Raw genomic sequence first — 26,095 nt, 5'->3', positions numbered from 1 at the left:
CATTTTTCCTAGCTGGTAACTGATGCTTATTACACCCTAGTGTTCGTTCCTGTTACTCCTTTTACATCTGTCCCTGGGAAGCTCAGAGTTGAAATTCAAGTCGACCTCAGCATCTCGCTTCCCCATTTCCTCAGTCTCTGTGTCCCAGCTCCTTTGTGTTGCTCATTAGGTCTTTTGTTTTAAGCTACCCAATCCGTTTTGGAAGAAGATGGGGTAGAAACCTTTGGTAAGACAGACCCACTAGCAAAATCACTTAAAAAGTTAAAAATTCCCGGCACTCGCAGTTCACTGGTTTTGCTGGTAAGCCTCAAGGTTCTAGTACTATTGCATTAACTTGTGTACACAGGAATGAAAGTGAGTTTGCATGTCCTGCTTGATTTTGACTCAGATGGACTTTGCCGTTTGTCACAGCCACATAAGCCAGCCAACTTCCTAGTGCATTCCTTCCGGCATGTCGGATGTCGGTACATCTGGTCCACCACATCCTCAAGGTGTTGCAGTGAGGCTCCTGTGTCTAAGCATCTGCTCTGTTTAGGTACAGCTGCTCTGATCCTCTTGGAGGCTAGCATTCTGGATAATGCTACCAAGAATTAGAGAGATGGTCATTTAGAAAGTTCTAGAAACTGGATTTGCATCTAATTCTTTCTTGTTTCAAAGACAATGGGCACATGAATCTTTGGCCTCCAGAGGGTAAATTAGCAGGTCATAAGGCTCTTTGGAATGCAGCATTTAAAAAAAAGAAGCCATGTCAAAAGAGAGTGTTGAGAGTTCCTGGGTGGCTCAGTGGGTTAAATCTGCCTTCAGCTCAGGTCATGATCTGAGGGTCCTGGGACCGCGCATCTGCTCAGCAGGGGGCCTGCTTCTTCCCTATCTCTCTCTGTCTGCCTCTGCCTGCTTGTGATCTCTCTCTGTCAAATAAATAAATAAAATCTTAAAAAAAAAATAAAAGAGGGTTAATATCTCAGACCTCAGTGTGCAGTAGAGATGATCTACAAGCACCACTTGGAATGAGTTCTGTGTAGTTGGCACAGCTTGGTGGCCATTCCTGATTCTCACAGCCTACAGGTCTACAGTGGACAGAAGGCTCGTGACAGGTTATCAGTAGCAATGAGGTCATGGGTAACTCAGGTGATTTCTTGGGCCTCGTTTTTATTGAGAACCTGCTGTGTGTCCGGCCCTGCCGATATCATCATCATCATCATGCACGTTATCTCATTTAATTCTTGAGCATCGCCGTGGGTGGAAAACACGACTCCTGTTCCTGTGAGCTCCAGAGCAGGAATCTGGAATCTGAATTTGCCTGCAAAGCCCAAGCCTCCCGCAGATGGCCTTCTCCCCAGCTTTCCCATTATGATTAAATGAGATAAAGCATGTGAGTAGGGAAAGCAGCCTTTGAAACGGAATGTTAGTGTAAGATTGTAGTTTTCTGAAATTTAATGAGAGTAAGAGGAGGATGGGCATCCCCGGTTCCTGTCTCACAGACTGCAAGAGGGACGCTTTACCTAGATGAGCTGGAGTTCCTTCCATTCTAATGACCTTGGAGGGTGCCAAGTCAGCCAGGCCATCCCAGACCTGGCCTGGTGTGTTGATGGAGCAGGGAGCCTGGGCTGGTCAGACCCTGGTGTGACCCCGGATGTGCTGCCTGTTTGCCACAGACGCTCAATTCTCTGTTTGTTCTCAATTTTCCTGTCTTTGAATGGGGGCGTTTATACTACCTCTCCAGAATGATAGAAAGAGTGTCCATGTAGCGACCCTACTGCTCCTGGCACCTAGGAAGCTCTCTATAAATGTCTGCTCTGTGGAGGTGTCATCACTGCCATTGTCATTCCCATCCCCTCTGAGTTCTGCACTAGAGCAACGGGCAGGCGGGCCGTGGACGGGCAGCGGGGGGGGAAGAGCCATGCTTTGATTTCTCTCTGCACATGAACTTGCCTCTGAACTGCGCGTTAGGGCCCAGCGTGCCCCTTATTCAGAAGGTTGGTGCCAGTAGTGGCCGTAAGCACGCAACCTTCTGTTGACCAGTTTCTGGAAGGAACACTCAGTAGGGAAAGAGATACATGCAGAGGAGGTGGGCCCCTCCATAGGACTGGCAGTGCCAACACCCCTGCCCCCCCCAACTCGGCCGCCCCCCCCCCCCGAACAGCAGGGACTCTTCCCATTCTTGGGGGAAGGGGCTACCTCCCAGGCTTCTAGAACAGTGTGCTGACCTCAGGCCTTGAAAGCAGAGGCCAGGTCACACCCATTTCTAGGAACAGCTCCTGTATCCCCGCAGATATCCCCAGGCATTTTGGGTGGCATCCTTACCCTCTGGCCAGATAAAAGCCAGCCGCCACAGTGCCTTTTGTGATGTAAAACAGTGGATAGGTTTAAGGTTCACCCTCAAAATGTGTCTGTGTTTAAATTTATTATTCATGAAAGTAATTTAAAAACATGCCAGAAAGTTTGAGAAGAAGAGACAAAACTCATTATTCTTCACTCTGCCACAACCATTTTTATTTTAGTGCGTTTCACTCCAGGCTAATCCATATGGCTACGTCGTTTCTTATAGTTGTTTCATCGTGTACATAAAATTTTGTTTCCTGCTTTTTCGTTTAACATAGTATAAGCATTTGCATATGGCTGTGTGATCCTTATAATTATAATTTTTAATGGTTGTATAATATTCTTTTGAGGGGCTATAACATAATTTAACCAATCTCTTATTGGTGAATACATCCTTTTCTTTTTTTTTTCTTAGACACAATGCTGCAACATTTGTGTCTAAGATTTGTTCCTTATTCCTGGTGAGTTCATTAGGATACGCTCACAGAAATGCGGTTTCTCAGTTTAAGGTTGTAAGTGTCTTCCTGGTTCTTGATATGTGGTGCCCAGTTGCTTCCCCGTCAGGTTGGACTAATTTACAGTCTCTCCTTTTGCTCTTTAAGAAGAGAGTGGGACATGGGTGCCTGGGTGGCTCAGTGGGTTAAGCCTCTGTCTTCCACTCAGGTCATGATCCCAGGGTCCTGGGATCTAGCCCCACATCGGGCTCTCTGCTCTCTCTGCCTACCTGTGATCTCTCTCTGTAAAATAAATAAATAAAATCTTTAAAAAAAAAAAAAGAGAGAGAGAGAGAGTGGAACATCTGCAGCCCGTGTTGTAATACCACATACTGGAATAGTGTGGAAAATGTCCCAGCTGTTGGCGGCAGAGAATGGACGTGTAAATAAATGTGACGGGGTCGAGGGATCAAACAGCTTGTCCCTGACCAGAGCTGTCCATCCTGTCCCAGGACAAAACACAGAAGGGAGGGAGGTTCTGGAGGCAACCAGCCCCCATGGAATGTGCCAGCAGATGGTGCCCAGCTGGGTTGGGCTTTCCTTGTCCTTGGGGGCAGAGTATTGCTGCGGAACCCCTCACACCAGGGGATGGATGTGAATGAGCCTGGAGCTCCAGGAAGAAACACTGTTTGAGGGGAGTCTGGAGGGGTCTCGCGTCAACCACCTTTCCCCCCATATTTGCTTGTCTATAAAATGGGCTAATGATGGACGGTGCTTTGTGAAAGAAAAACTTGGGATTAACAAAATGAGAGCCTGGTGAGAAAAACAGATTTCGGGCAACCATTCTAGGGTTTTGGGGGTGTTCACAGGGCAGGCAGAGAGGCATCGAACCCCAGATAAAGGGAATGTTAATGAGAACAGTGAATTTTAAATTACTCTAGGTAAATGCTGCATCGTTCCGCTTGCTGTTACTCATTTGTTAGAAACTTCCGAAGACTCCTTCCCACTGTCTCACTGAGATGCTCTTGGGCTCATTTGCCTTCACTGCCCGTGACGTGCGTCTTCCGAGCTGTGCCTCACACGTGCTGTCTCTGGTCCTCTAGCCACATGCACTGATTTTCTAAAAAGACCCATGTGGGTCCCCGTCATCTACCTACTGTTCTTGACATGAATCGTGATTATGTTTTCCAAGCGTTCAGGTTGCCCGGTCTTGGCGTTGGTTGTGGCGGTGTGCAGGGCTTGGCTCCCCGTGCCGCCTTTCCCAGGGTAGCTTGGGGGAACCGCCTCCTCTCCCCTCACTTCTCCCCTGCTTTCCTTTTTCCAATATCAGATCTCTCTGAATTTAATTGGCCCCAAAGAAAAGGGAATGGAAACCTCATTTGTGCTTGGATGGAGAGAACTTCCGTCGAGGGGCACGGGGAATGTACTATAAGGGGAACCCGGGGCTGGGGGCAGAATGGCTATGTCCCGCTCGCTGGGCAGTCAGGAGTCAGTGAGAGAAGACCAGCCCGCCGTGCTTGGTGTGGGTGAGGCTTTAACAGGAGAGAATCCCTCCCGCTCATACCTGGCCAGCTGTCCCTGACCTGGGCTACTGGTGATTTCTGACTCTGATGACCTGTGATTCCATAAGGGGGAGGCAGGAAACATAATTTCAAATTCTCCATTTACTTCATAACCCCAGGCCCCCTTGGAGCCCTTAGCATATCATTCTAGGACCCATTCAAAATGGGTCTGATGTCCATGGAGAATTTCCCCTAAGAGAGTTCCGACTCCGGTGGTTACAGAGCTGAGCGAGGAAGGAACCAGTTGTAAATGGTTCAGCAAATGGGCCAGGGAGCGGCACCTGCTGATGACAGGGGAGCATTGGGACGCGGTTCTGCGAGATGAGATACATCTGGGAGCCGAAGCTGCCAGGGTATCAACACCCAGGTCAGGGTGCTGCCGAGCTTGGAGGAAGCCTGGTGGCCACTGTGGTGGGGGAAGGCGGGGCAGTGGCAGGGGTGTGGGACGTAGCGGCGAGGGGGGAATCTCAGCCAGACAAGGCTGACCGGGATGCCACCTGTCTGCCCCTGCCGGCTGCTGCACACCGTGCCGTGCCACCTGCCTCCATAACCTTTCCGTTCCCACTTTTTTCTCGTCTACTGGAAATCAGGATTTCCTAACTTTAATATACAGCTGGTCTTTGCAAAAGTCACGGGAACATAATTTTCTTTTATTTTTCAGATTTTATTTAGGGCGTGGGCGCGTGACTGGGGATGGGGCGGAGGGAGAGAGAGACTCTCAAGCAGACTCCCTGGAGTACAGCCCGGATGCTGGGCTCGATCCCATGACCCTGATCATGACCTGAGCCAAAATCAAGAGTCAGACGTCTGACTGAGCCACCCAGGCATCCCAGTAATTTTCTAAAATACATTTTCGTTTTGTTAAAAAAAGACATTTTCTTGTCAAGTTGCTGCAATTCATCATTTCCCTAAAGTAAGAGAAACTGCTTTAGCTAATGTTGAAAATTCTGGAACAAGAAAGAGAGCAGCCATGAAGAAGGGGCTTTGCCTGAGACCCCCCGCCCCCCACCCAATAGGAGAAGCTGTTTCTCTGTTTACAGGAAGAAAAAGGTGGAATCAGATCAAGTGATAAAAGATGAGGTCATAAACAGCTCCTTAAAATAGCAGGTGCTCAGCTAACTTATGGGCTCTAATTCTGCCAGCCCGTGTCTCCGTATTAAGAGGCCTGCGGCTCCTGCGTTTGGGAATGTTTATGACCTGGCCCGAGAGCCGAGAGCCGTCTGGCTTCATAAACTCTTACTTAGAAGCAGGAATGAGGAAAAGCTGCATGTTAATATTCTGCCTTGTGCTTCCCCCCTGCTCTGGGCCACCTACTGCTTTGGTCATCTACTGTGAGCATGGGAGTTTAGGGTGGATTGATTGCTCTTGAAAAGAGAATTGTGGTGTGAAATAGATTGCTCCTGGGCTCTCTGTCTCATTGCAAAAATTGGCTTTAAAATCAGCATTTATCAAGAGATTCACACCTTAGCTCCCTGCAGGGAGAGGGAGTGGAATTAAAATTGCTATTAAAAATTGACAGGCACCCTAGAAATACATAGTTGACAGATGTTGAACCAGCAGTGTTTAATGTAATTATTTTCCTTTTATGTAAATAAGATCTATGCACGCATTTAGTTTAAGATTTTTTTTTTAACTTTTTTAGAAGAGTTTCAGATTTGCAGAAAAACTGGGAACATAAGTGCAATGACTGTCATATACCCTGTACCCAGTTTCCCCTGTGGGGACTATCTCAAATTAGTATGGTACATGCATTATAATTAAAGAACCAATACCGATCCATTATTATAAACTGAAGTCCCTACATTATTCAGATTTCTTGAGTTTTTCCCTAATGTTCTTTCTCTTTTCCAGTACCTGCCCAGATCCCACGTTACAATGGGTTGTCCAATCTTTTTTTTGGCTCCCCCTGGGCCATGACGGTCCTCAGCCTTCCTTGTTTTTGATGACCTTGGTGGTTTTGAAGAGTCCTGGTCAAGGATTTGGTAAAAAAAAATTTAAAAAATCCCGCATTTGGGGTTTATCTAGTGTTTATTTATCTAGTGTTTTCTTCATGATGAGACTGAGGTTTGGGGTTTAGGGAAGGAAAATCACAGAAGTAACATGTCTACATGTTAGCAAGTCAGTGAACGAGCTAATGACGGGGAGGAAGGAGGACGTTCAGTAGCCTGAGTAATGAAGGAGAAAGAGGGGCGAAGGCAGGTCCCTCCGATTGGAAGAAGGCAAGTGTGATGTTCTCAGTGATGGGACTTGGTGTCTAACTTGTTTAATGCCTTACAGTCCACTGGAGCCCTGTTAGATCTTGTGGGGTGGGATAGAGAGGTCTTTACATTTCTGTGTTGCGTATTAGAAACTCGAGGGCCCTGAGCTGCTCAAGGTGATAGGGACCAGGGTTCATTTGCCCTGCCCATGACCCATCCCAAACCTTTCCTCGTCGCATCTTAGGCTCCAGAGTTTCTGGATTGAGTGGGCGGGGTCACCAATGGACATTTCATCTGCACGTGGCCACAGTGCTCCCAACGGAAGATTTTTGACTAAGTTAAGGCAGTTGACTGTGTATGGAGTGAGTGTTCAGTCTGGCGGCCCTGGCCCTCTGCACGTTAGAGAAGCTAAAAAGCCAGGTGAAAAGCTCATGACTTCAGTCCAATTGATCGTCATAGTTCCCAAATAAAGGGTAGCCCCGCGATATTTCTCACCCGCCCACGTTTCTCTGAGATTCCACTGGACCATAAACAAAACAGTGACCTTTATCATATTGTATTTCTTTATTTGTGAGCCAGTGATTATGTATGAAGCAGCCTTGACTTGAACCCGCAGTAGAAATTTGCCCCTTACATTTTAGCAGCACTGAGTTTCGTGAACTCGGCTAAAGAAATGAGTGGGAAAACTTGTAAGTACCTCAGTGAAGCTAATGGTTCTCCACCCTGACTGTGCATTAGAGCTGCCTGGGGAGCTTCTGAAAAATGCCCGTTTTGACTCTCATCCCCATGCTGGGGCAAGGACCAGCCTTGGAGAAAGCCAGGAGACTTGGCCTTTCTGTCTTTTTTTTTTAAGATTTTATTTATTATTTGACGGAGGGAGATATACAGCGAGAGAGGGAACACAAGCAGGGGGAGTGGGAGAGGGAAAAGCAGGCTCCCCACTGAGCAGGGAGTCTGACACGGGGCTCGATCCCAGGACTTTGTGATCGTGACCTGAGCCGAAGGCAGACGCTTAAACCACTGAGCTACCCAGGCCCCTGCTTCCTATCTTTTGATAGTTAACCTGAATAAAGGTTATGGAAACTTTCAGGAGGCTGCCTTTGGAAGGTCCCCTGAGCTTTTCCTCCTCATCCAGCTTGTTTGACTTGCTTTCCCCAAGTGATGAAATACGGCGTCAGGGATTCTCATTGGTGCGTGTGTACAAAATGCGTGTTCAGAAATGGTCGAGTGACTGAGCCAGCATTGTTCTGGTCTCTACAGTATATTATGTCCCCTTCCTGTTCTGATGACGATTAGGAAGGAAGAGAATACTCTTCAGGTTTTCAGTGGGAACTCTTACTTAGAAGTAGAAATCTTTTGTCCCCCCCATCTGTTTTCATGCCTCATTGCTTTGATTTAAAAAGAAGTTATTAAGCATAGTTGATAGACAGTGTTCTAGAAACCGTCTCTTTTATAAATGCATTGATGTCAGTATTTGTAGGGTAGAGGCTTCTGGTTTTAACCAAAGTTTGGTCATGGTTCACAGTGACTTGACTCCTAGCCTAGCTAAGGAGGCTTCCCCTGATCGTTCTGTTTCCCAGTGAGTTGAAATTAATTTATCATTTTCTTAATGGGTCACACACCCTGTCTGGAACATAAAGTTTCATCAGTGACACCTTATATCAGCAGGTTTTTTCATCCTCTCGTAAGAAGATCTAGGAATTATTCCTCTGTGCTAATCTGGTGGGATACCCACCCTGAAGAATTAGAAACAGTAAATAGTCCTTCTGTCTCTGGCTCAGTTCATCGTGAGAGTGCTGCGGTTTGGGAGGTCCTGGTCTTTAGCAGGAAACGAAGTCTGCTCTTTAAACAGTTTGCTTTCAAGTAAACAATTTAGTGGGCTGTGGAAATATAAATGATCACATCTTTTTAACAGATCTAGCAACCTGGCTTCCCCCCTCCCCTCATGGAACTCGAATATTCCTGTACGGCTGGGTTGTGGCGGTCATGATCGCTAAACAGTCATTAAATAACAGTGGGAAGTAGACAGTTGATGAGGAAAAAATCAAGTAGTCATTCAGATGGTATTTTTGGTTACTTCATCTGCCTCTGAGCATATGGTCTAGTTGGCTGAAATAATTTAACAGTGACAAAATATATTTCAGTAACGGGAGATTAAAAACAACCTATTTATTTTCTTTTTTCCTTCCACCGTGATATTTTTATCTCTGCTAACAAATACAATGTTAGCTGTTTAAAATTTATGGAGACAGCCTCTGCTGAGTCCGCAGTATACCCCGACCTTCATCATCTGTTTTACGTGTGTAAGCGTGTTTGCTTCGGCTGTGGTTCATGATTCAAACATGTTACTACAAGTGGTGTTAGTCTGTATATTGGCCCATAGACAAGAGGTCAATGTGAAATGAAGTAACATTTTTTACTGGGCTGACTTGACCCTGCCGTGACTCATCTCTTGGACCCCCGACCCTTCGCGGCTCCCATGTGTGGGTAACTGACTGACTGGGTCCCAGCAGTGTCCTGTCTCCCCGTGGAATATTCTTGCCTCGTCTCTGCCACTCACACACGTGGTGGTTTTAGAGCCACCAAACAATCCTCACCGATTGTTTGGTAGTCTTTTCCTCAAAATGCGGGATCTCATTCCTCTCCCCTTGACTGTGGGCTGGACGTAGTGAGGCGCTCCTCCTAGTCAACAGAATGTGATGGCATCTGGTTTCTAGGACCAAGCTATGAAAGGAGTCCTGCTGTCTGCCCCTCTCCCTCTGTCTTTCTCCCCCAGCCTTCCTGTCTTATCAGATCTCTTCCTCTGGGGGAGGCCAGCTGCCATGTTGTGTGGGCACTCAAGCAGCCCCACGTGTGACTCCGTGGTAAGGCACTGTGGCCACTAACGAGCAGCTGTGTGAGTGAACGATCTTGGCAACAGCCACTCAGCCCATTCAGACCCTAGGACAGTGGCAGCCTCGGCTGACATCTTTTAATGGAAGCCTCCCGAGCGACCATGAGCCAGACCCACCCGGATTCCTGACTCTCAGACGCGCTGGGAAATAATAAATGTTCCTTGTTTTGAGCCTCTTGGTTTGGAGGGAGCTTGTTTTGCAGTGGTTGATAACACGATAAGTCACTTAGCCCTTCTGGGTCGCTTTTCTCATCTGGGGCAGGAAACAGGGATGAAACAGCGCCCTGAACGCGCCGATGACAGTCTGTTCGCAGGTGAAAGGCTGACCCTCTCTGCTCCCCCTGCTCGGGCCCTTCTGCCTCCTCACCCACCTCCGCACACTGACGTCTGTCTCTAGCAAAAGCCGAGCCCACTTGGTATTTATCTCTTCTTGTTTTGAAGCACAGATCGATCAGACTGGGAATATGGTGGGAGAACTGTCTTTTAATAACTAAAGCTGTATTTACACTTAATTAATTTTCGTAACTACTCAGTCAGCCAACCTATTGGAGCTACTGTTTCTGAAAGGAACACCATTTTATTAAAACTCGTTCTTTTATCTTTTTGGGAAAAGGATGATTTTGGCCGTTGTGCTCTCTAATTGCGGGAGGTCAACAGACGTCGCTCAGCCCTTCCCTTCCATCCGATCCGTCTCCCAGCCTGATTTAATTTCATCTGTGCTCCAGGCGATAATAGACCCTGTCTGTCGCGCATGTTTATAGGAACAGTGCGGGCAAAGTGCTCATCTCGAGCTTGTGCAGACTGTACAAGAACTCACCGAGTTCCAGTACGAGTAGTAGGAGGCTGCGAGCGCAGGTCGGTCAGTAAGTAGGAGGACAGGAAATTGGGTTTGCGCTCGCTCTGGCTCACATGCCCACTAAGAGGGCCCAGACGGTCTCGTGCCTCGGGCGAGGCCCTGCAGGTCATCCCCGTGGTGTGCTTTAAATGGCAAAGTCGGGTGGGGGTGGCGGCTTCCTCGGCTCCGCGGTGGCTGGTGGGGTCGGCCGGCCTCTGCTCAGACATCCCGGCCAGCGCCCCAGGTGGGGCCAGAACCACCCAGCCCACCCTTGCCCACGCTGGTCAGCAGCATGGGCTGTCTGCGGGCTAGTCACTGTGCATGCGGTGTCACAGCCCCCCACGGATGGGCTGCGGCCTGTGCAGAGCAGGGTGACCAGATCGCGGGCTCTGGATTCCCTGCAACTCCTGACCCGGCGTCCCTCACATCATTGCTCCTCTCATCTCAGCAGTTTACCCATGCCACTGGGAAGAGGACCTGTCTGCCACCGCGTCATTTGCTCTTACCGGGGAATAGACAGACGGATCAGTTGGTGGCACGTCTTGGCTGTCGGCGGGCCTGGGCACGCGAGGCCTCTCCGAGTGTCTGTCCCACACGTTCCCCTGTGAAGCGAGACTCCGCGGGTGTACATAAGTCCTCCAGTGTATGTGGCTGTATGGCGGGGAGTTGCTCTAAGGAAATGCTTCCTCTGCAGAGTGGACGAGGCCGGGCCGATCCGTCTGAGCGAGCAGCGGGGCGATTTTTCCCAGCTCTGTTGTTAGGAAACATACAGGAGCAGTGCCACCCTCAGAGCCCTCCTGCCCTCCAGGGACCTCAAGTGCTTTCGGACCCCAAATGTATGTGTGATCGGTAGAATGTATAAGAAGGTGCTGGCTCCATCTGGTCCCCAGGAATGCTTAGGGCCAGCAGGAACTGTGAGACCTTCAGCCCGGTGGCCCAGTGGACAGAGGTTGGTGGCTTCCTCAGACCCCCGTGGCTAGACCCCGAGGCTCCAGCTCCTGGGTCCCGGCTCTTCCCAACACGCCGTGTGTCCTGCCTGCCCCTAAGGTGTTGGCATCCCCTGCCCCCCCCAGTCTGGGACCCTGTTCTCACTCGGCCCACCCCTCCCGGATGCTCTCACACACTCACCAGCAGCTTCTGTGGTCTCCTGCTTTTCCAAAGCTGCGACCACGTGTCTTCCAGTGTTTGCCAGCTACCTCTTGGTATCTCGCAGGAACCCCCAAATTTCCCAAGCAGACTCATCCCTCTTTCCCGGCGCCGCTCCTTACCCCTCCCACACCACTTGTTCGTGTTCCTCAGCAGGAGTGACCCTCCTGTCCAAACATGCAGGAAACCTGCAGCTCTGACTCCTTCCTTCCTTCTTGCTCTCCCCTTCCAATCCCTGCCCCACGGCTGTGCTGACCTCCTCTCCACATCTCTGGGACCCAGACCCGAGCAGCTCACTACGGTCCCTTACTGCATTGCCCTACTGGCCCCCTGGCCTCTCTTCTGTCCCCTCCATGCACTCCCTACACTACAGCCAAAGCGATGTTTCTGGAACCAAGTCTCAAGTCTCAGTATCTTGCCGCGTCCGTGTCTGTTTTCTATCTTCCACGCTGTTCCCTCTGTCACGACTTTCATCTCCCCGACCCCCATCATTTCATCTCACCAGGTCAATTCTTGACCCCCTCAGATCTCTGCCAAGGTGTCGCTTCTGGCACACAGGATTCTCAGAGCCTTCTTGACACCCCCAGCTTGCCCTGCCCCCGCAGTCTTCAGGGTATGTGACCCTGTGCCATCATCATTGGATGCTTGTCTGCACCCCATCAGGCACGATTGGCCAAGGTAAAGCCACCTGGTCCCCACCATGTCTCTGGAGACTGTCTTCCATCCAGCAAAGGCCATGGGTCAGGGTTATGGGAAAGAGTGGAACATGACAGGTGTCTGGAAGGGTGAGCTGTTGACAGGTGGCAGGTCCTACACAGGCAGCCGCTGTCGTAGGCAGTGAACCAGTCAGTGATCTGAATGATCAGGCATTTACAGTGATCAGACATATGTGAGATGCATGGTTAATACGTTGTTTTGCTTTACTTGTGTATGTCTGCTTGATAGAGGGGGAAGATGTTTTATCTAAAGGTACTACAGTAGAATGATTGAGACCCCGGAACCAATACTAAATCCCCTGGGTTCGAATCTAGCCTTGTTGTGTCCTTTGTGCTACGTAAGCTCTCAGTGCCTCAACCTCCTCATCTGTAAAATGGGGCTATCCAGAGCACCGTGCAGAAGATCAGGGTGTGTGCAGTGTCTAGAGTGGGGCTTGGCACCTCCCAAGCACTCTGAGTTTTAGCAGCCTTGGCGGGTCCTTTTCTCCCTCTAGCTCCTCACTCTCCTCTAGGAGCAGGCGCTTACCATGGTCATTCTCAGTTCTTGACTCGGGAGTCCAGGGTAAAAGAGTCCTTTGAGAAAGACCTCTTAGAAACGTATCCTTGGGGTCGTGTGATATTGTGAGACTCGGGCTCTTGTCACATGGTTTAAATGGAGTCCCGACTGGAAAGAAGCCACCTTTAGCTTCTCACTCTCCGTGTGACCGCCGTGGGCAGGCTGCGTAGGTTTGCTGACCTCCACATGCCCCTCGTGAAACAGGACTTGTAAGCAGCCGGGTGACCGTGGCAGGGACGAGAGCACATGATGCACAGTAGGGATCTGTCAGCGGGGCTCAGCATCATTTCACCCGCTCGGGACATAGCCTCTCGGCGCGTTCTGGGCTCCCGCTCTGGCTTTGTGGTGGGGGTGCTGGATCAGCAGCAGGAGGGGAGGTTAAGGAGTGTTGCATGTGGACTAGTCGGTCCCGCCTGTGGGAAGAAGGAAGCACTTACTTTCCACAGAAGCGTGGATGGCTGACCCCAGTGTCGATTCTGTGAACCATATAGCCGGTGCCTTGGTTCTCACACGTGGAAAGTAAGGCACTGGCCCCATGAGCAACTTTCACTTTCGATTTTGTTCAAGTACAAGGTTAAATGGTTTGATCCATTAGCTAGTGTAATGCCCCTGGGGGAAAAAAGTTATTAGCCACGGAATGCTATAAGCAAGCTGCAAAGTAAGAATTAATAATGCTTAATTAAAAGTCTGCACAGCGTGACTCTGGTTACTTCATTACTTACTGAATTTGTATCCGCATGTTTCCATATATTGTCAAGGTTGTAGGTTAGATTCTCTCCTTCCCATGCGTTTGCCAGGCTTGCTGCGAAGTCATAGCAGGTAGTAAACCGAAAGTTTATTTTTAACCAGAGAATCTCAAAAGCCAATTTATGAATACTTTTGAAAAAAAATTTGCAGCAAAAGAATACTTGAATTGGGACACAGATGCATTTTAATACCTTTGTTAAAATGCAGGGTAAAATCTTCAAAAGTCCCAGCAATTGGGGCACCTGAAGGACAAAGGCCTTGTGATGGCTGGGTGGGGCTAGGACTGCCAAGGCATGAGGGTTCCTCACCAGCCCCCTCTTTCTACAGTGGGGTCATCCTCCTGGGTGCCACACCCATCATTTCCATGGTGATCGAGCCAGCTGTATCCCCAAAGAAGCTGCTGAAGGGAAAGCTGGCTTCAAGAGGGAGAAGCTTAGGCATGGTTTCTCTTTGATTACTGTACCGTTTGAGTAAAAATGCAGATGATTGGCAGAGCAAGTTGCATTTGGAGAAAATGTCAGCTTTGGCCCAGCCCCCAGGGATTGCCCTCCTTGAAGATCTCACTTTACATTTTGAAGAGCCAAAATGTCTCCGGTGGTCAGCTTTTGCACAACACGCAGCCCATGCCGGCCCAGAGGAATGCTAGCTGGACAGACCTGTTTGGAAGTGGTCTGGTCTCCCCCAGGGGAGGGCTTAACGCTGCGGATGGTGCAGGTGGCCTCTGCTGGGGGACACGCCCAGTCGACAATGCTGGGCACGCAGAAGTCTGGGTAGGAAAATGACTAGCCATGGGACATTTCTGATCTGGGTTATATACAGAAGGGTTTCTTACTCGATTTGCCGAAATCGGATTCCAAGTGGTTGCGAAATATATTTAGCTCTGTGGTTATGGCGATGTTTTTTAGTTTGATTTAATGTTGATGGATTAGAGTAAATTGTTGGTCCAGATGAGCTGAATAAATTCTGCCAGAGCTTATATCTTATTCTGGTTTCACATTAAACCCTTAATTTACAGCTCTGTTCTATTGGCAGTCTTATTAGAGTGAGCCCTAGGAAAAGCTTGGCTGGCCCTTCCTCTTCCCTCCACTGTTGCTCAGTGGAATTAAATCATTTAGCAACCTCAGAGGAGGGCTCCGAGGGGCCTGGAGGGAGAATTTGCGTCCTAGGGTGTCCTTAAACCATCTTAAGATGTCTGGAGAGCTACCCTGATTTTAATGGCTTTAATTTAACCACTATTGAATTATTTTATTTAATCTACTCTCCCCATCTCCCTTCCCTACCTTCGCAGATCCACAGAGCCCTGGGAATTTCCGGAGTATTTCCTTCCCACACTTAGGCAGTGCAAATATTAAAATGAAGAGGGAAGTAGAAATCCTTCCTTGGAAAAGGCCATTCCCATACTGTTGTCCCTTCATGTCGCCAGTGTCTGAGAAGTCCTGGGATGCAGGTCCTGGAGACGGGAATTCTCTCTCCCTCATCATTTGCATCCCCAGGGGCCATAGACATCTTCCCACTTACTGTTGATTGAACTGGTGAATGCAGATATGCTTGAGAAACTGATCAACTCATATGCTGTCTTTGTTCCCCTTAGGAGGACTGGAATGAAATTGACCCAATTAAAAAGAAAGACCTTCATCACAGCAACGGGGATGAGAAAGCACAGAGCATGGAGACCCTCCCTCCAGGTACTGCAGCTGTCCTCAGGGACCTGTCCACCCCTGGGCTGGTGGCTGGTGGCTGGGAAGTCCTCTTGCTCAGAAACTGAATGAGCTGACTGTGGCCACTGGAGCCTGCGGGATAGAGAATGGATTTCATAGGGCCGCTGGAGACACTGCCCTATAGCAATTTGGGGGTCTTCCAGCCCATTAGTGGTTGGTGAAATAAGTTTCCTAGGAGATGACCAGAATTTGTTGAAAGAAATTAAAAAAAAAAAAAAAACAGAATAAGATAGAAAACACAGGATAATATATCAGTTCACAAATTTTTTTAGAAGACTAGTTTTTAGAGCAGTTTTCAGTTCATAGCAAACTTGTGCATAAAGGACAGAGATTCCCATATATCTCGGGCCCTATACATGCGGTGCACCTGCCCCACTGTCAGCATATCCTAGCAGATGGTCCACTGCTACAATCAGGGTACCAGCATTGACACGTCACAGTCCCCCGGAGTCCATAGTTCGCATTACGATTCACTCTTGGTGGTGTACACTCGATGGGTTTTAACAAATGTATGTGGATGTGAATCCATCATTATAGTAACCTATGGAATGGCTTCACTGCCCTAAACATCCTCCATGTTCCGATTCTTTAGTCCCTCTCTCCCCACAGTCCCTGACAACCACGGATCATTTTCCTGTCTCCATAGTTTTGCCTTTTCCAGAATGTCATATGTTTAGAATCATACAGTATGTTGCCTTTTCAGATCAGCTTGTCTCACGTAGTAATACGTAACAAAGCTTCCTCCATGTCTTTTCGTGGCTCGTTGATGTATTTGTTCTTACCACTGACTAGTATTCTGTTGTCTGGACCAAAGTTGATCCATTCACGTACTGAAGGACTTCCCAGTTGCTTCTAAGCTCTGGGAGTTGTGGATAGAACTGCAGTAAAGAGCTGTGTGCAGCAAGTTTTGGTGTAGATGTACGTTTTCAGTTCATTGGGCTAAATACCGAGGAGTAAGACTGCTGGGCCATATAGCAAGACTATGTGCAGTGTCGTGAGGAGCTACCAAACTGTCTTCCAAAGTGGCTGTACCATTTTGCATTCCCACCGGCAGTGAAGGAGTTCCTGTTGCTCCACATCTTTGGAAGCATTTGGTGGTCAGTGTTTTCAATTTGGACTATTACAATAGGTGGGAAGTAGAATCTCATTGTTTAAATTTGCATTTCCCTAGTGATATATGATACTGAGTTCTTTAATATATTCATTTATGCTCTGTTTATCTTCTTTGGGGAGGTATCTGTTCAGGTCTTTCAACCATTTTTTTAAGTGGATTGCTCATTTTCTTATTGAATTTGAAGCACTCTTTGTATATTTTGGATAATAGTCCTCCATCAGATATGTCATTTGCAAATATTTTTTTCTCAGTCTTTGGCATGTCTTCTCATTTACTTAACAGTGCCTTTCCCAAAACAGATAACTTTCATTTTAATGAAGGTTAGCTCTATCAGTTCTTTCATGGATCACGACTATGATGTTTTATATAAAAAGCCATCACCATACCAGAGATCACCTAGATTTTTTTCCCTATATTATGTTTCATATGCTTTATAATAATTTGGTTTTATATTTAGGTCTGTGATCCATGTATAAGTTTTGTGTCTTGATTGATTGATTGATTGATTGACTGATTGATTGATTTATTGCTTGCCTGTGGTTGTGCACTTGTTCCAGCACCATTTGTTGGAAAGACTGTCTTTGCCTCATTGTATTGCCTTTGCTCCTTTGCCAAAGATCAGTGACTCTATTTATGTGGGTCAATTTCTGGACTCTCAATTCTGTTCCATTTCTGTATTACCCTGTTCTTTTTCCAGTTACCACTTTGTCTTGATTACTTTATGGTAATTCTTGAATTCGGCTAACATCAGGCCTCCTACCTTGTTCTTTCTCTTTAATGTTGTGTTGGTTATTCAGTTTGTTTGTTTGTTGCCTCTCATATACTTTAGAATCTGTTGACACTCACAGAATAACTTTCTAGGATGTAGATTGTGACAGATTTATGATCAAGGTGGTAAGAATGACATCTTGATATTGAGGCTTCCTACCCGTGAACATGGAATCTCTCCATTTATTTAAAGTTCTTTTTATTTTTATCATCAGATTTAGGGTTCTGCTCATATAAGTTTTATGCCTGTTTTGTTAGGTATATGCCAAAGTATTTACATTTGGGGGGCACTAAAGTAAATGGTATTCTGTTTTTAATTTCAAATTCCCTTTGTTCGTTGTTCATATATAAGAAAACCATTGACTTTTATATAATATCCCTGTATCTTGCAACCTTGTTGTAATTACTTATTAATTCTAGGAGTTTTTTATTCTTTCAGGTTTCCTATTTAGACAGTCAAATCATTTGCAAACATCTTCCTTCTTAATCTGTATTATACTTTGTTGTTTCCTTGTCTTATTGTTATTGCATTAACTGGGACTTCTAGTATGGTGTTGGAAAGTGGTGCCATATTTCTGATCTCAGTAGGAAAGCTTCTAGTTTCTCACCATTAAGTATGAAGTTAGCTCCAGGTTTTTTGTAGATGTTCTTTATCAAGCTGAAGAAGTTTTCTTTCTGTTCTTAGTCTGTGGAGAGTTTTTATCATGAATGAGTTGGATTTTGTCAAGGGGATTACATTGATTGATTTTCACATGTTGAGCCAGCCTTGCATATGTTAGATCCTACTTGATAGGTATAATTCTTTTTGTACACTGTTGGATTTAATTTGCTAATATTTTACTGATTTTTGCATCTATATTCATAAGAGATATTGGTTTGCTATTTTCTTGTAATGGCCTTGTCTGGTTTTGTTGTTAGGATAATGCTTGCTTCATAGAATGAGTTAGGAAGTATTCCCTCTGCATCTATATTTTGAAGGAGATTATAGAGAATTAGTATGGTTTATTCCTTAAATGTTTGATAGATTTCACCAGAGAACCCTTCTGGGCTTAGTGCATTCTGTTTTGGAAGTAGATTTCTTGTAGATAACATATAGTCAGTTGGGTCTTGTTTGATCGATTCTGACAGTCACTGTCTTTTAATTGTATATTTAGACTATTGCCATTTAAAGTAGTTGTTAATATAGCTGTCTTGATATATACCATATTTATTACTCTTTTCTATTACTTGCCCTTGTTTTGTTCCTATTTTTGTCTTCTACACGTTCTTCTGCTTTCCGTAGCTTTCATTGAACATTTTATATAATTCTATTTTTCTCTCCTATTTTTTCACTTTTAGTGGTTGTTCAAGAGTTTGCAGTATATATTTACAATGAATCCAACTCTAATTTCAAATAGCACTATCCCTCTTCACAGTTAATGTATCTTATAACAAAATATTAAGAATCCTTCCCTCTCGTTCTTTGTATCATTGCTGTCCTTCATCTCACATATATGTGTGTACATAGACATGTACATAAGCATACATAATCAAATACATTGTTGCTATTATTTTTTTTGAACAAACTGTTCCCTACTAAATAAGAGTAGGAAAACTAAAGTTGTCATTTTACCATCACTTATTACTTCTCTGATGTTCTTACTTACATTATGGAGATCTGCCCTATACCATTTTCTTTCTCTCTTTTAAGAAGCTGCAAGACAGGTCTACTGGCAACATATTGCCTCAATTTTTGTTGTCTGGGAAAGTCTTTATTTCTCCTTCACTTTTGAAGATTATTTTCACAGAGTATAGAATTCTAGGTTGGCATTTTTTCTCTCTCTCAGCACTTAGTTACATCATTCCACTCTCTTCTTGCTTGCATGGTTTATGAGAAGTTAGATAGAATTCTAATCTTTGTTTCTCTAAAGCTATTCCCCCCCTCCTGTTTTCTTTCAAGAGTTTTTTAAAAATCATTGATTTTCTACAGTCTGAATGTGCTATGTCTAGGTATAGTTTTTGTTTTTGTGTTTTTGTTTGTTTGTTTATTTGTTTGTTTTTGTTATTTATCCTGCTTGGTATTCTGTAAGATTTCTGGTCTAACATTAATCTGAGGAAATTCTCAGTCATTATCACTTCGAATAATTCTTTTATTCCTGTCTCTCATTCTTCTCATTCTGGTATTCCCATTACCTGTGTGTGTACACTCTTGGTAGTTGCCCACCATTTCTTGGGTACTCTGTTCTGATTTTTTTCAGGTTTTTGTTTTTTTTTTAATCTTTGCTTTTCCATTTGGAAGTTTCTGCTGACTTATCCTCAGACTCAAAGAATCTTCCATCAGTGGTGTCTAGTTTACTGATGAGTCCATCAGACCCATTCTTCATTTCTGTTGCAGTGTTTTTGATCTCCAGTAATTCTTTAAGATTTTTTAAGACAATTTTCATCTCTCTGTTTACATTATTCATTTGTTCTTCCATGTTGTCTACTTTTTCCATGAGAGCTTTTAACATACTAATTATGGTTGTTTTAAATTCCTGGTATAATAATAATTCCAACATCCCTGTCATATCTGAGTCTTGCTTTGTCTCTCTTCAAGCTATGTTTTTTTAGCTTTTTATTATCCTTGTAAGGTTTTCTTCAACACTGGGTATGATGTGCTAGGTGAAAGGAACTCCAGGAAATAGGGCTTTAGTGATGTGGTGTTAAGTTCTAGAGGGGAGAGGGGACACTGATATTCCTATAATAGGTCTGTGTCCTGGGCTGTCACCTTCACAAATGCTTCTCAGTTTCTCTCCCACAGAGGTGGGACTAGGTGGCTAGAGGTGATTAAAAAAGATTAGTTCCCTTCCTCCATGTAGAAGGCTAGGGGCAGGCTGAAGTTGACTATTTCCCTTTCCCCAGGTTAGTTAGGATCTGATAAACTCCCAGTAGGTTAGCTGTGGTAGAATAGTTTCCCTTGAGGGCAGGCATTGTTAAGAACAGAATGCTCTGGGGGCCCCTGGGTGGCTCAGTCATTGGGCATCTGCCTTTGGCTCAGATCATGATCCCAGGGTCCTGGGATCAAGCCCTACATCGGGCTCCCTGCTCAGCAGGAAGCCTGCTTCTCCTTCTCCCACTCCCCCTGCTGTGTTCCCTCTCTCACTGTGTCTCTCTCTGTCAAATAAGTAAATTTAAAAACAAAAAACAGAATGCTCTAGCATATTTCAAAATGATTCCTTTGCCTTCTCCCCCTGCTGGAAGCTGGAAGGGATCTGTCTCGCAGTATTCACAATGAGAAACCTAGTGAAGCTTCTGGAGGTAAAACACAGACATATGGGACCCCCCACCTGTGGCTGATACCCCTGGAGTCTTTATCTCTTGGGCTCGTCCACAGGACCTCCAGCTGTTCATCCCCTACAGCTCGGGCTTCATTACCCAGACGGGGTTTCCCCAGAGCTTGTTGCTCCAGTAAATTGTGATTCTCTGTATTCAGCTGTTGGTCTCTCCAGTTTGGGGGGTGGCAGGGTGCTCTCTGATCTCGCTTCTCTGAGCCAGCTAAGAAGAGTTGTTCATTTTTAGCCTTGTGTTCAGCTTTTTGCTTATTATTATGGTGGAGTGATGACTTCCAAGCTCTTTACACACTGGAGCAGAAACCAGAAGTTGGTTCATGGAATTTTTACTTTGGTGGTGCTGAAGAGTTTGTATATTCATGTTTCTTACCGAGATTGGATAAGCTTCATCCTGGGGGAGTATAGGCTGTCCTTTGTCTACACCCTTCCTATTGTCCCAGGTGCACTAGATGGGAATGTGTATGTGCTCGCAGTAGTTGTGTCTGTTAGGATGGTCTCCTCTCTCCTTCCCCAAGTCCTAGGTGAGTCATGCTGCCTGAGCCACAGCTCCTTCCTATGTAAAACAGGCATTACCCACGCAATGGGGGAACATCTGAATGGAATACTTAGCTAATAAGGTTTTCTTTATCATAATGAATGAATGCTTCTGCTGTGTGGATTAATGAGAGATTTCCTGTGAAACATGTGTTCTAGTGGATTTTAAGACCTATATACAGAGAGGAGGAGGAAGCCATCTTCAGGGCGTATCCTAGACGTTACTAGTAAGAGTCCCACCCTCGTCAAAATCAGCTCAGTGGTGGTATTGACCCTGGCTTTCATGCTTTCAGCTGTTATACCGTTGACTTTCTTCAGAAATAGGAAGGTACTGATTCTCCTCTTTTTTGAGTCATTACCGATAACTCTTGATGAAGGCCCCATGTCCTTTTATTTTGCCAAAGGAATTTATCTGTTTTTATTGTGACCTTTTTTTTTCTCACCAAATCAGCATACATGTGAGTTTTTCCTTTAGAAGTTATTTTGCTATGGTTAAGAAGCCCATTTTCCACAGAAATGATGGGCACTGCCAGAATTTTGTGGTCTGGAAGGAACCACTGTTCATCACACTTGTCACCGTGTAAAGTGGGTTGCTCAGAAACTCAGTAGCTTCCTGTGTTCTAGGTGTTGGCTATCTAGCAGTTGTAGACAGATGGGTGGGAGGAGGCAGCACGAAGCTCAATATAGGAGTCTTGTGTCTTCCAGCATGGCCCCAAAACCCACTGACGGATGTAGGAACTGGAGTAAAGAAAGCAGTGGTGCATCCCAGGCAACGGCTGCAGCTTCTTTGACCAAACACCCTATTAGCAAAAAATAGTTGAGTATAGATCACTGCCTATGTTAAAATACTCCTAGATTAAACACATATTACCACTCGAATCTACTAATGCATTCCAAAGCATATTTTAAATATGGTAGTGAAAGGGATTAGGAAAAATACTTGAAAATCTCCACCATTTCTTTACCCCAGAAAGGTGTCTGACCTCGCCCCTCTTTGGACACCTCTGCTCTTGGGTCAGTCATGACCACGAAAGCCCAGGTCATTGTTTTAGCTCGATTTTTTGTTTCAGCCCAGCCTGCTTTGGGGTAGAATCTGGAATTTCAATAACACATGCCCGGCAAGTAGCGTGGCCGGAGGGAGGCCTGGACACAGGGGCCTGTTGGAAGCTCAGTCACACGTGCTCCAGCTGTAGATTCATGGGGCTTGATGTGTATGGACCAAGCTGCGCCCTGAGCCAGAGCACAGCCGAGAAGGGCTCTGTGAGTGCCATGCAGGAGCAGAACCATCTAGGTGAACACCAGTTGCCAAATTTATAAGCAGCCCTGTCCGACATTTGCCTTTAGAGACCTGTGATTTCCTCACCAAGTTCTCCAGTCGAAACCCTGTCCGTGAAGGAGGTCTAGGAACTGGGAGAAGAGATCATTCATCAGGGAGACCAGGTGTGGCTGTGACACAGGCCACTCTTGACCTTGCTCAGGTCATGCTGGCCGGGAGTCCTCCTGTGGAAGCTCCCTAAAACCCCCGGTCCCTCTGTGACTCCTCCGTCTCCCTCCATGGAACCGCACCTGGTCTGCAGCACAGGCAGCTTACAAGTCCTACAGTTCCCTGCTGGTCGGCTGAAGGAAGGAGGTTGTGCTGTTTCCTTTGCTCCCAGAATGGGGCTTCCTGGTGCCCTGCAGAGTAGGCCGTGGTCACACTCGTGGGGAGAGTCCTGTTAACCCCCGCCCCTGCCCCCGTGCTGCCCCCGCTGGCTTCAGAGAAGGAGCTCAGCATTCTTAAATGAACACATTCCTCCAGGACGACTGCTCTCTAGAAGTTGAGGAGGAGCCTCCCTCAAGGTTCGGGAACTCCTGAGCGCGTTGAGCCAGCTCTCCCCATGTCCTGTTTCCACCGTTTCTGCCATTTCTGAAGTAGTGGCTGCATAGCAGCTAGAATGTGAGAGCGGTCTTCGAGAAGCACAGGGAGTGGGCACAAGAACAGGACAGCATCCCGAGCCCGTCCCTGGGTCTCGGGACTCAGCACCACCCCCAGGTGTCTGGCCTTAGAAAAATGGTGACTATTTTGCTGTTCCATTTTCCTGCTGTGTGAAACAGAGACACTTTTGCTCTCTGAGGGCCCTTGATTCTGTTGTTTTAACTCTGTCTTTCTGTTGCCTTTCAGTCTCTCTTCCCAGATTGGGATCACCAGTCACCCTGCTTGGAGAGGGGCTACGTCTTTGGGTTCTCCCCTCCCTCCTTGCAGATTTCACGTCTGGAGTGGAAGGCCTTTGGCCCCAAGGTGTCCAGACCAATTCTTTCCAGTTCAGCCCCTGAAGTTTGTTTCTGATGCTGATATTCAAAGTGTTGTTTCAAAGAGAGTGGATTTTTTTGTTTGTTTTTTTGAAAACTTGATGGGGACGAATTTCCCCCGCCCCTAGGTACAGAAGAACTTCTGTTTTGAAAAATTAGTCTTTCCCAGTAATTGTCCCTCCTGCATTCTCTTCTCTTGTGTCCTCGGCTGCTTCTCTCGGTCTGGTTGATGAGATTAGCAGGCAGGATGGCCGGGTATGCCAGACGGTGAAGAACAGAGGTGGGACAGGGTGGGAAGGCCCGGGTCTGTCTTTGGGGCTGGCTGGGGATGGGGTCCTTCCTAGGAAATGCTTGTTCTCCAGATGGTGACGTGTCCTTTGGGAGGTTTGGGGGATTTTTTTTTGGCCTTTCTGAAACCGTGGTGTCATTCCCATGTTTCATTATAATGTTGTGTAAGGGGGCGAGGCCTCCAAGAGACACGGATGGGGAGAGAGTGGAGACGGGGGTGCGCCGATAACATTTTGGCTTGTCTGGGAGGTACCCCCCCTCCGTTGGGCTGTCTTCTCCCGCCCCTGCCCTGCCCACTGCTGCCTCATTACCCGAGACAGTAGATTTCTCAAAACAGAAATTGCTCACGTTCAGGCAAAGATGAATGGCACGGGAATGGCGAAATGTGTCATAGAGCCTCCTTCACCGTGTGAATTGTCGCGGATGCTAATGGAAACGTTTTAGCTTTCCTGCTTCCCACCTGCCGGAAGAAAGATGAGATGAACCACTTGTGTGTTTATCCAGCACGGCTACAGAGTCGGGAGAAACGCTCCCTGACCTTTGCTCCTTCTGAGGGATTTACTGGGTTCCAGCATTGTACTTTTTTTTTTTTTTTTTAAATCATGGTAAGATACACATCCCATAAAAATTTACCATTTTAACCATTTCTATACGTACAGTCGAGCGGCACAAAGCACACTCGGACTGTCATGGAACTATCCCTCCATCCATCTCTAGAACTTTCCCATTTTCCAGACTGAAACTCTGTGCCCGTGAAACACTAACTCCCGTTCCCCCTCCCCCAGTCCCTGGCGGGCACCATTCTACTTCCTGTCTGCTCCGCTCCTCCCGACCCGTCAGATAAGTGGGATCATACAGTTCTTGTCCTTCCCTGACTGGCGTCTCTCACTCAGTGCAGCGTCCTCCAAGGTCATCCATGTTGTAGCCTGGGTCAGGGTCTCCTTGCTTCTGAGGGTCGACCACTCCTCCCTGGTATCTCTCTGTGCCATGTGCCCTGCGAGCTGCATTGTCCAGGGGTCCCTGTGTGACGGCTGTGGGACGGCAAGCTCCGTGCGCCTCACTGTGACCCAGGCCCAAGGCCCGGGGCTCCGCACAGCATTGTCATTAGGAAACGAAGTGGCTGAGTAGCCTTCGGGGAAGCATCTTTTTAAGCAATGTGTTATTTGTGGAAAAGTTAAGAAATTCAGATAAGCAAAAATAAGATTATTCACAGGTGCCCCACACCCCACCAGCCCACAGTGACTCCTGGGACTCCTCCACTACCTCTTACCCACACCCGTGCTGGGCTTGTGTCCAGCTGTGCTTACCCACCTGGCTAAGGTGGGCCAGATGGGCCAGGCCCAGGCATGGGAGGCCTGGGGCCCCAGACACCATGTCTGAGTCAGCTCTGGGGCTTTTCAGTGTTTTTGTGAGACGTTACAAAATGTCCCGTACTCCTCCAGGCAAGTAACACTGCTGAGGATTTGGGGGATTCGCTGAGACGTCTACCCACACATGGTCCTCTGTCCCGGTAATAGTCCCTCAGCGTTCTCCCCGAGTCTGTCATGGAGGATGCCACCCTCCTCCCTCCTCCTGCCTAACTCCTCCCTCAGCCTCCTGGGATGGCTCAGGACAGGACAAGCCACAAGCAGCCCCTGCCAGCCACTTAAATCAACATTTTCCTCCATGCGGCACCATACTGGATTTCACCTGCCTCTTCCTGGGAGTGTCTTATCATAAACTCCTCCTCGTGTCCATAAATGCTTCCTGTACAGCATTTTTAATGACAGTGATGTAACCAGTTACCTAAGCCCTTTGAACTTATCCCGCATTGTAGGACCTAGAGAGGGTTTCTAGCAAACATCCATCGAGGTAAATCGTTATATGCCCCTAATTACTTGCCTGAAAAAAATCCCTAAAAGTGAAACTGCAGGGTTAGTGGCAAGGCATGTGCTTAAGGGCTTTTCTTTTTATATCAATTGCGAAATTGTCTTCCAAAGAAGGGGACTGTTTCCTTGCCCCCCAGCCAACATTAAAAAACAAACCTTCTAATGTCCTTCCCCCAAACCTTCCAACAAGGAGGAAAGAAAAACCGAGGACCTAAATCAGGTCAGTAGCCAGGAGTGTGATAAAGCTATTAAAGTAGAATGGTCTTGAACTTGAATCTGTCGAACTCGAGCATCCGGAACCATTCAGACGGCGGCTCGGCGCTGTCTGCGCCGGCATGCCGCACCTGAGCTCCTCTCCTCCGCTCCGGGCACAGGGTTTTCCAAGATGCTCACAAGCTAGAGTAGATCCAGATGATGTGACTCAGATGTGAGGGGGCCGGAAACACATCTGATGAGGAGGACTTAAAATAACGGCATGTTTTTACAGAAGGCCTTAGACAGGGGAAATGGAATCGTGATGTCCAAATATTTGGAAGGCGGCCACAGAAAAGAGGCTGAAGTCTCATTTTTTTCTCTCTGTTGGAGACTCGGGAGAGTGGAAGTCACAGGCAGGCAGTTCTTGTTATTGTATAAAGAAGCTCATGCCAGCAATTCCAGCTGTCTGGTGAAACAGGCTCCTCTTGAAACAATGACTTCTCCATCACTGGAAACTCCCAAGCTGTGGCTGGAGGCTAGGGGCTGTGCTGAAGAGATCTTCCCACACTTGCAGAGAAACAGTGTCCCTGGTTCCTTCTGCCTC

General features: G+C 46.9%; 1 protein-coding gene across 1 annotated transcript in view; it reads left to right on the top strand.

The window, feature by feature from the left end:
* GALNT2 (polypeptide N-acetylgalactosaminyltransferase 2) overlaps positions 1 to 26,095 on the top strand; it is a 179,112-nt gene that overhangs the window by 77,740 nt on the left and 75,277 nt on the right. Inside the window, exon 2 of the mRNA XM_082718864.1 lies at positions 15,001 to 15,094. Coding sequence (XP_082574990.1) covers positions 15,001 to 15,094 — 94 coding nt within the window. The remainder of the gene's footprint in view (positions 1 to 15,000; positions 15,095 to 26,095) is intronic.

Source organism: Mustela nivalis (assembly GCF_964662115.1).
Source record: "Mustela nivalis genome assembly, chromosome: 2".
Classification (NCBI taxonomy): domain Eukaryota; kingdom Metazoa; phylum Chordata; class Mammalia; order Carnivora; family Mustelidae; genus Mustela; species Mustela nivalis.
This window is presented reverse-complemented; position numbering and strand designations above follow the sequence as displayed.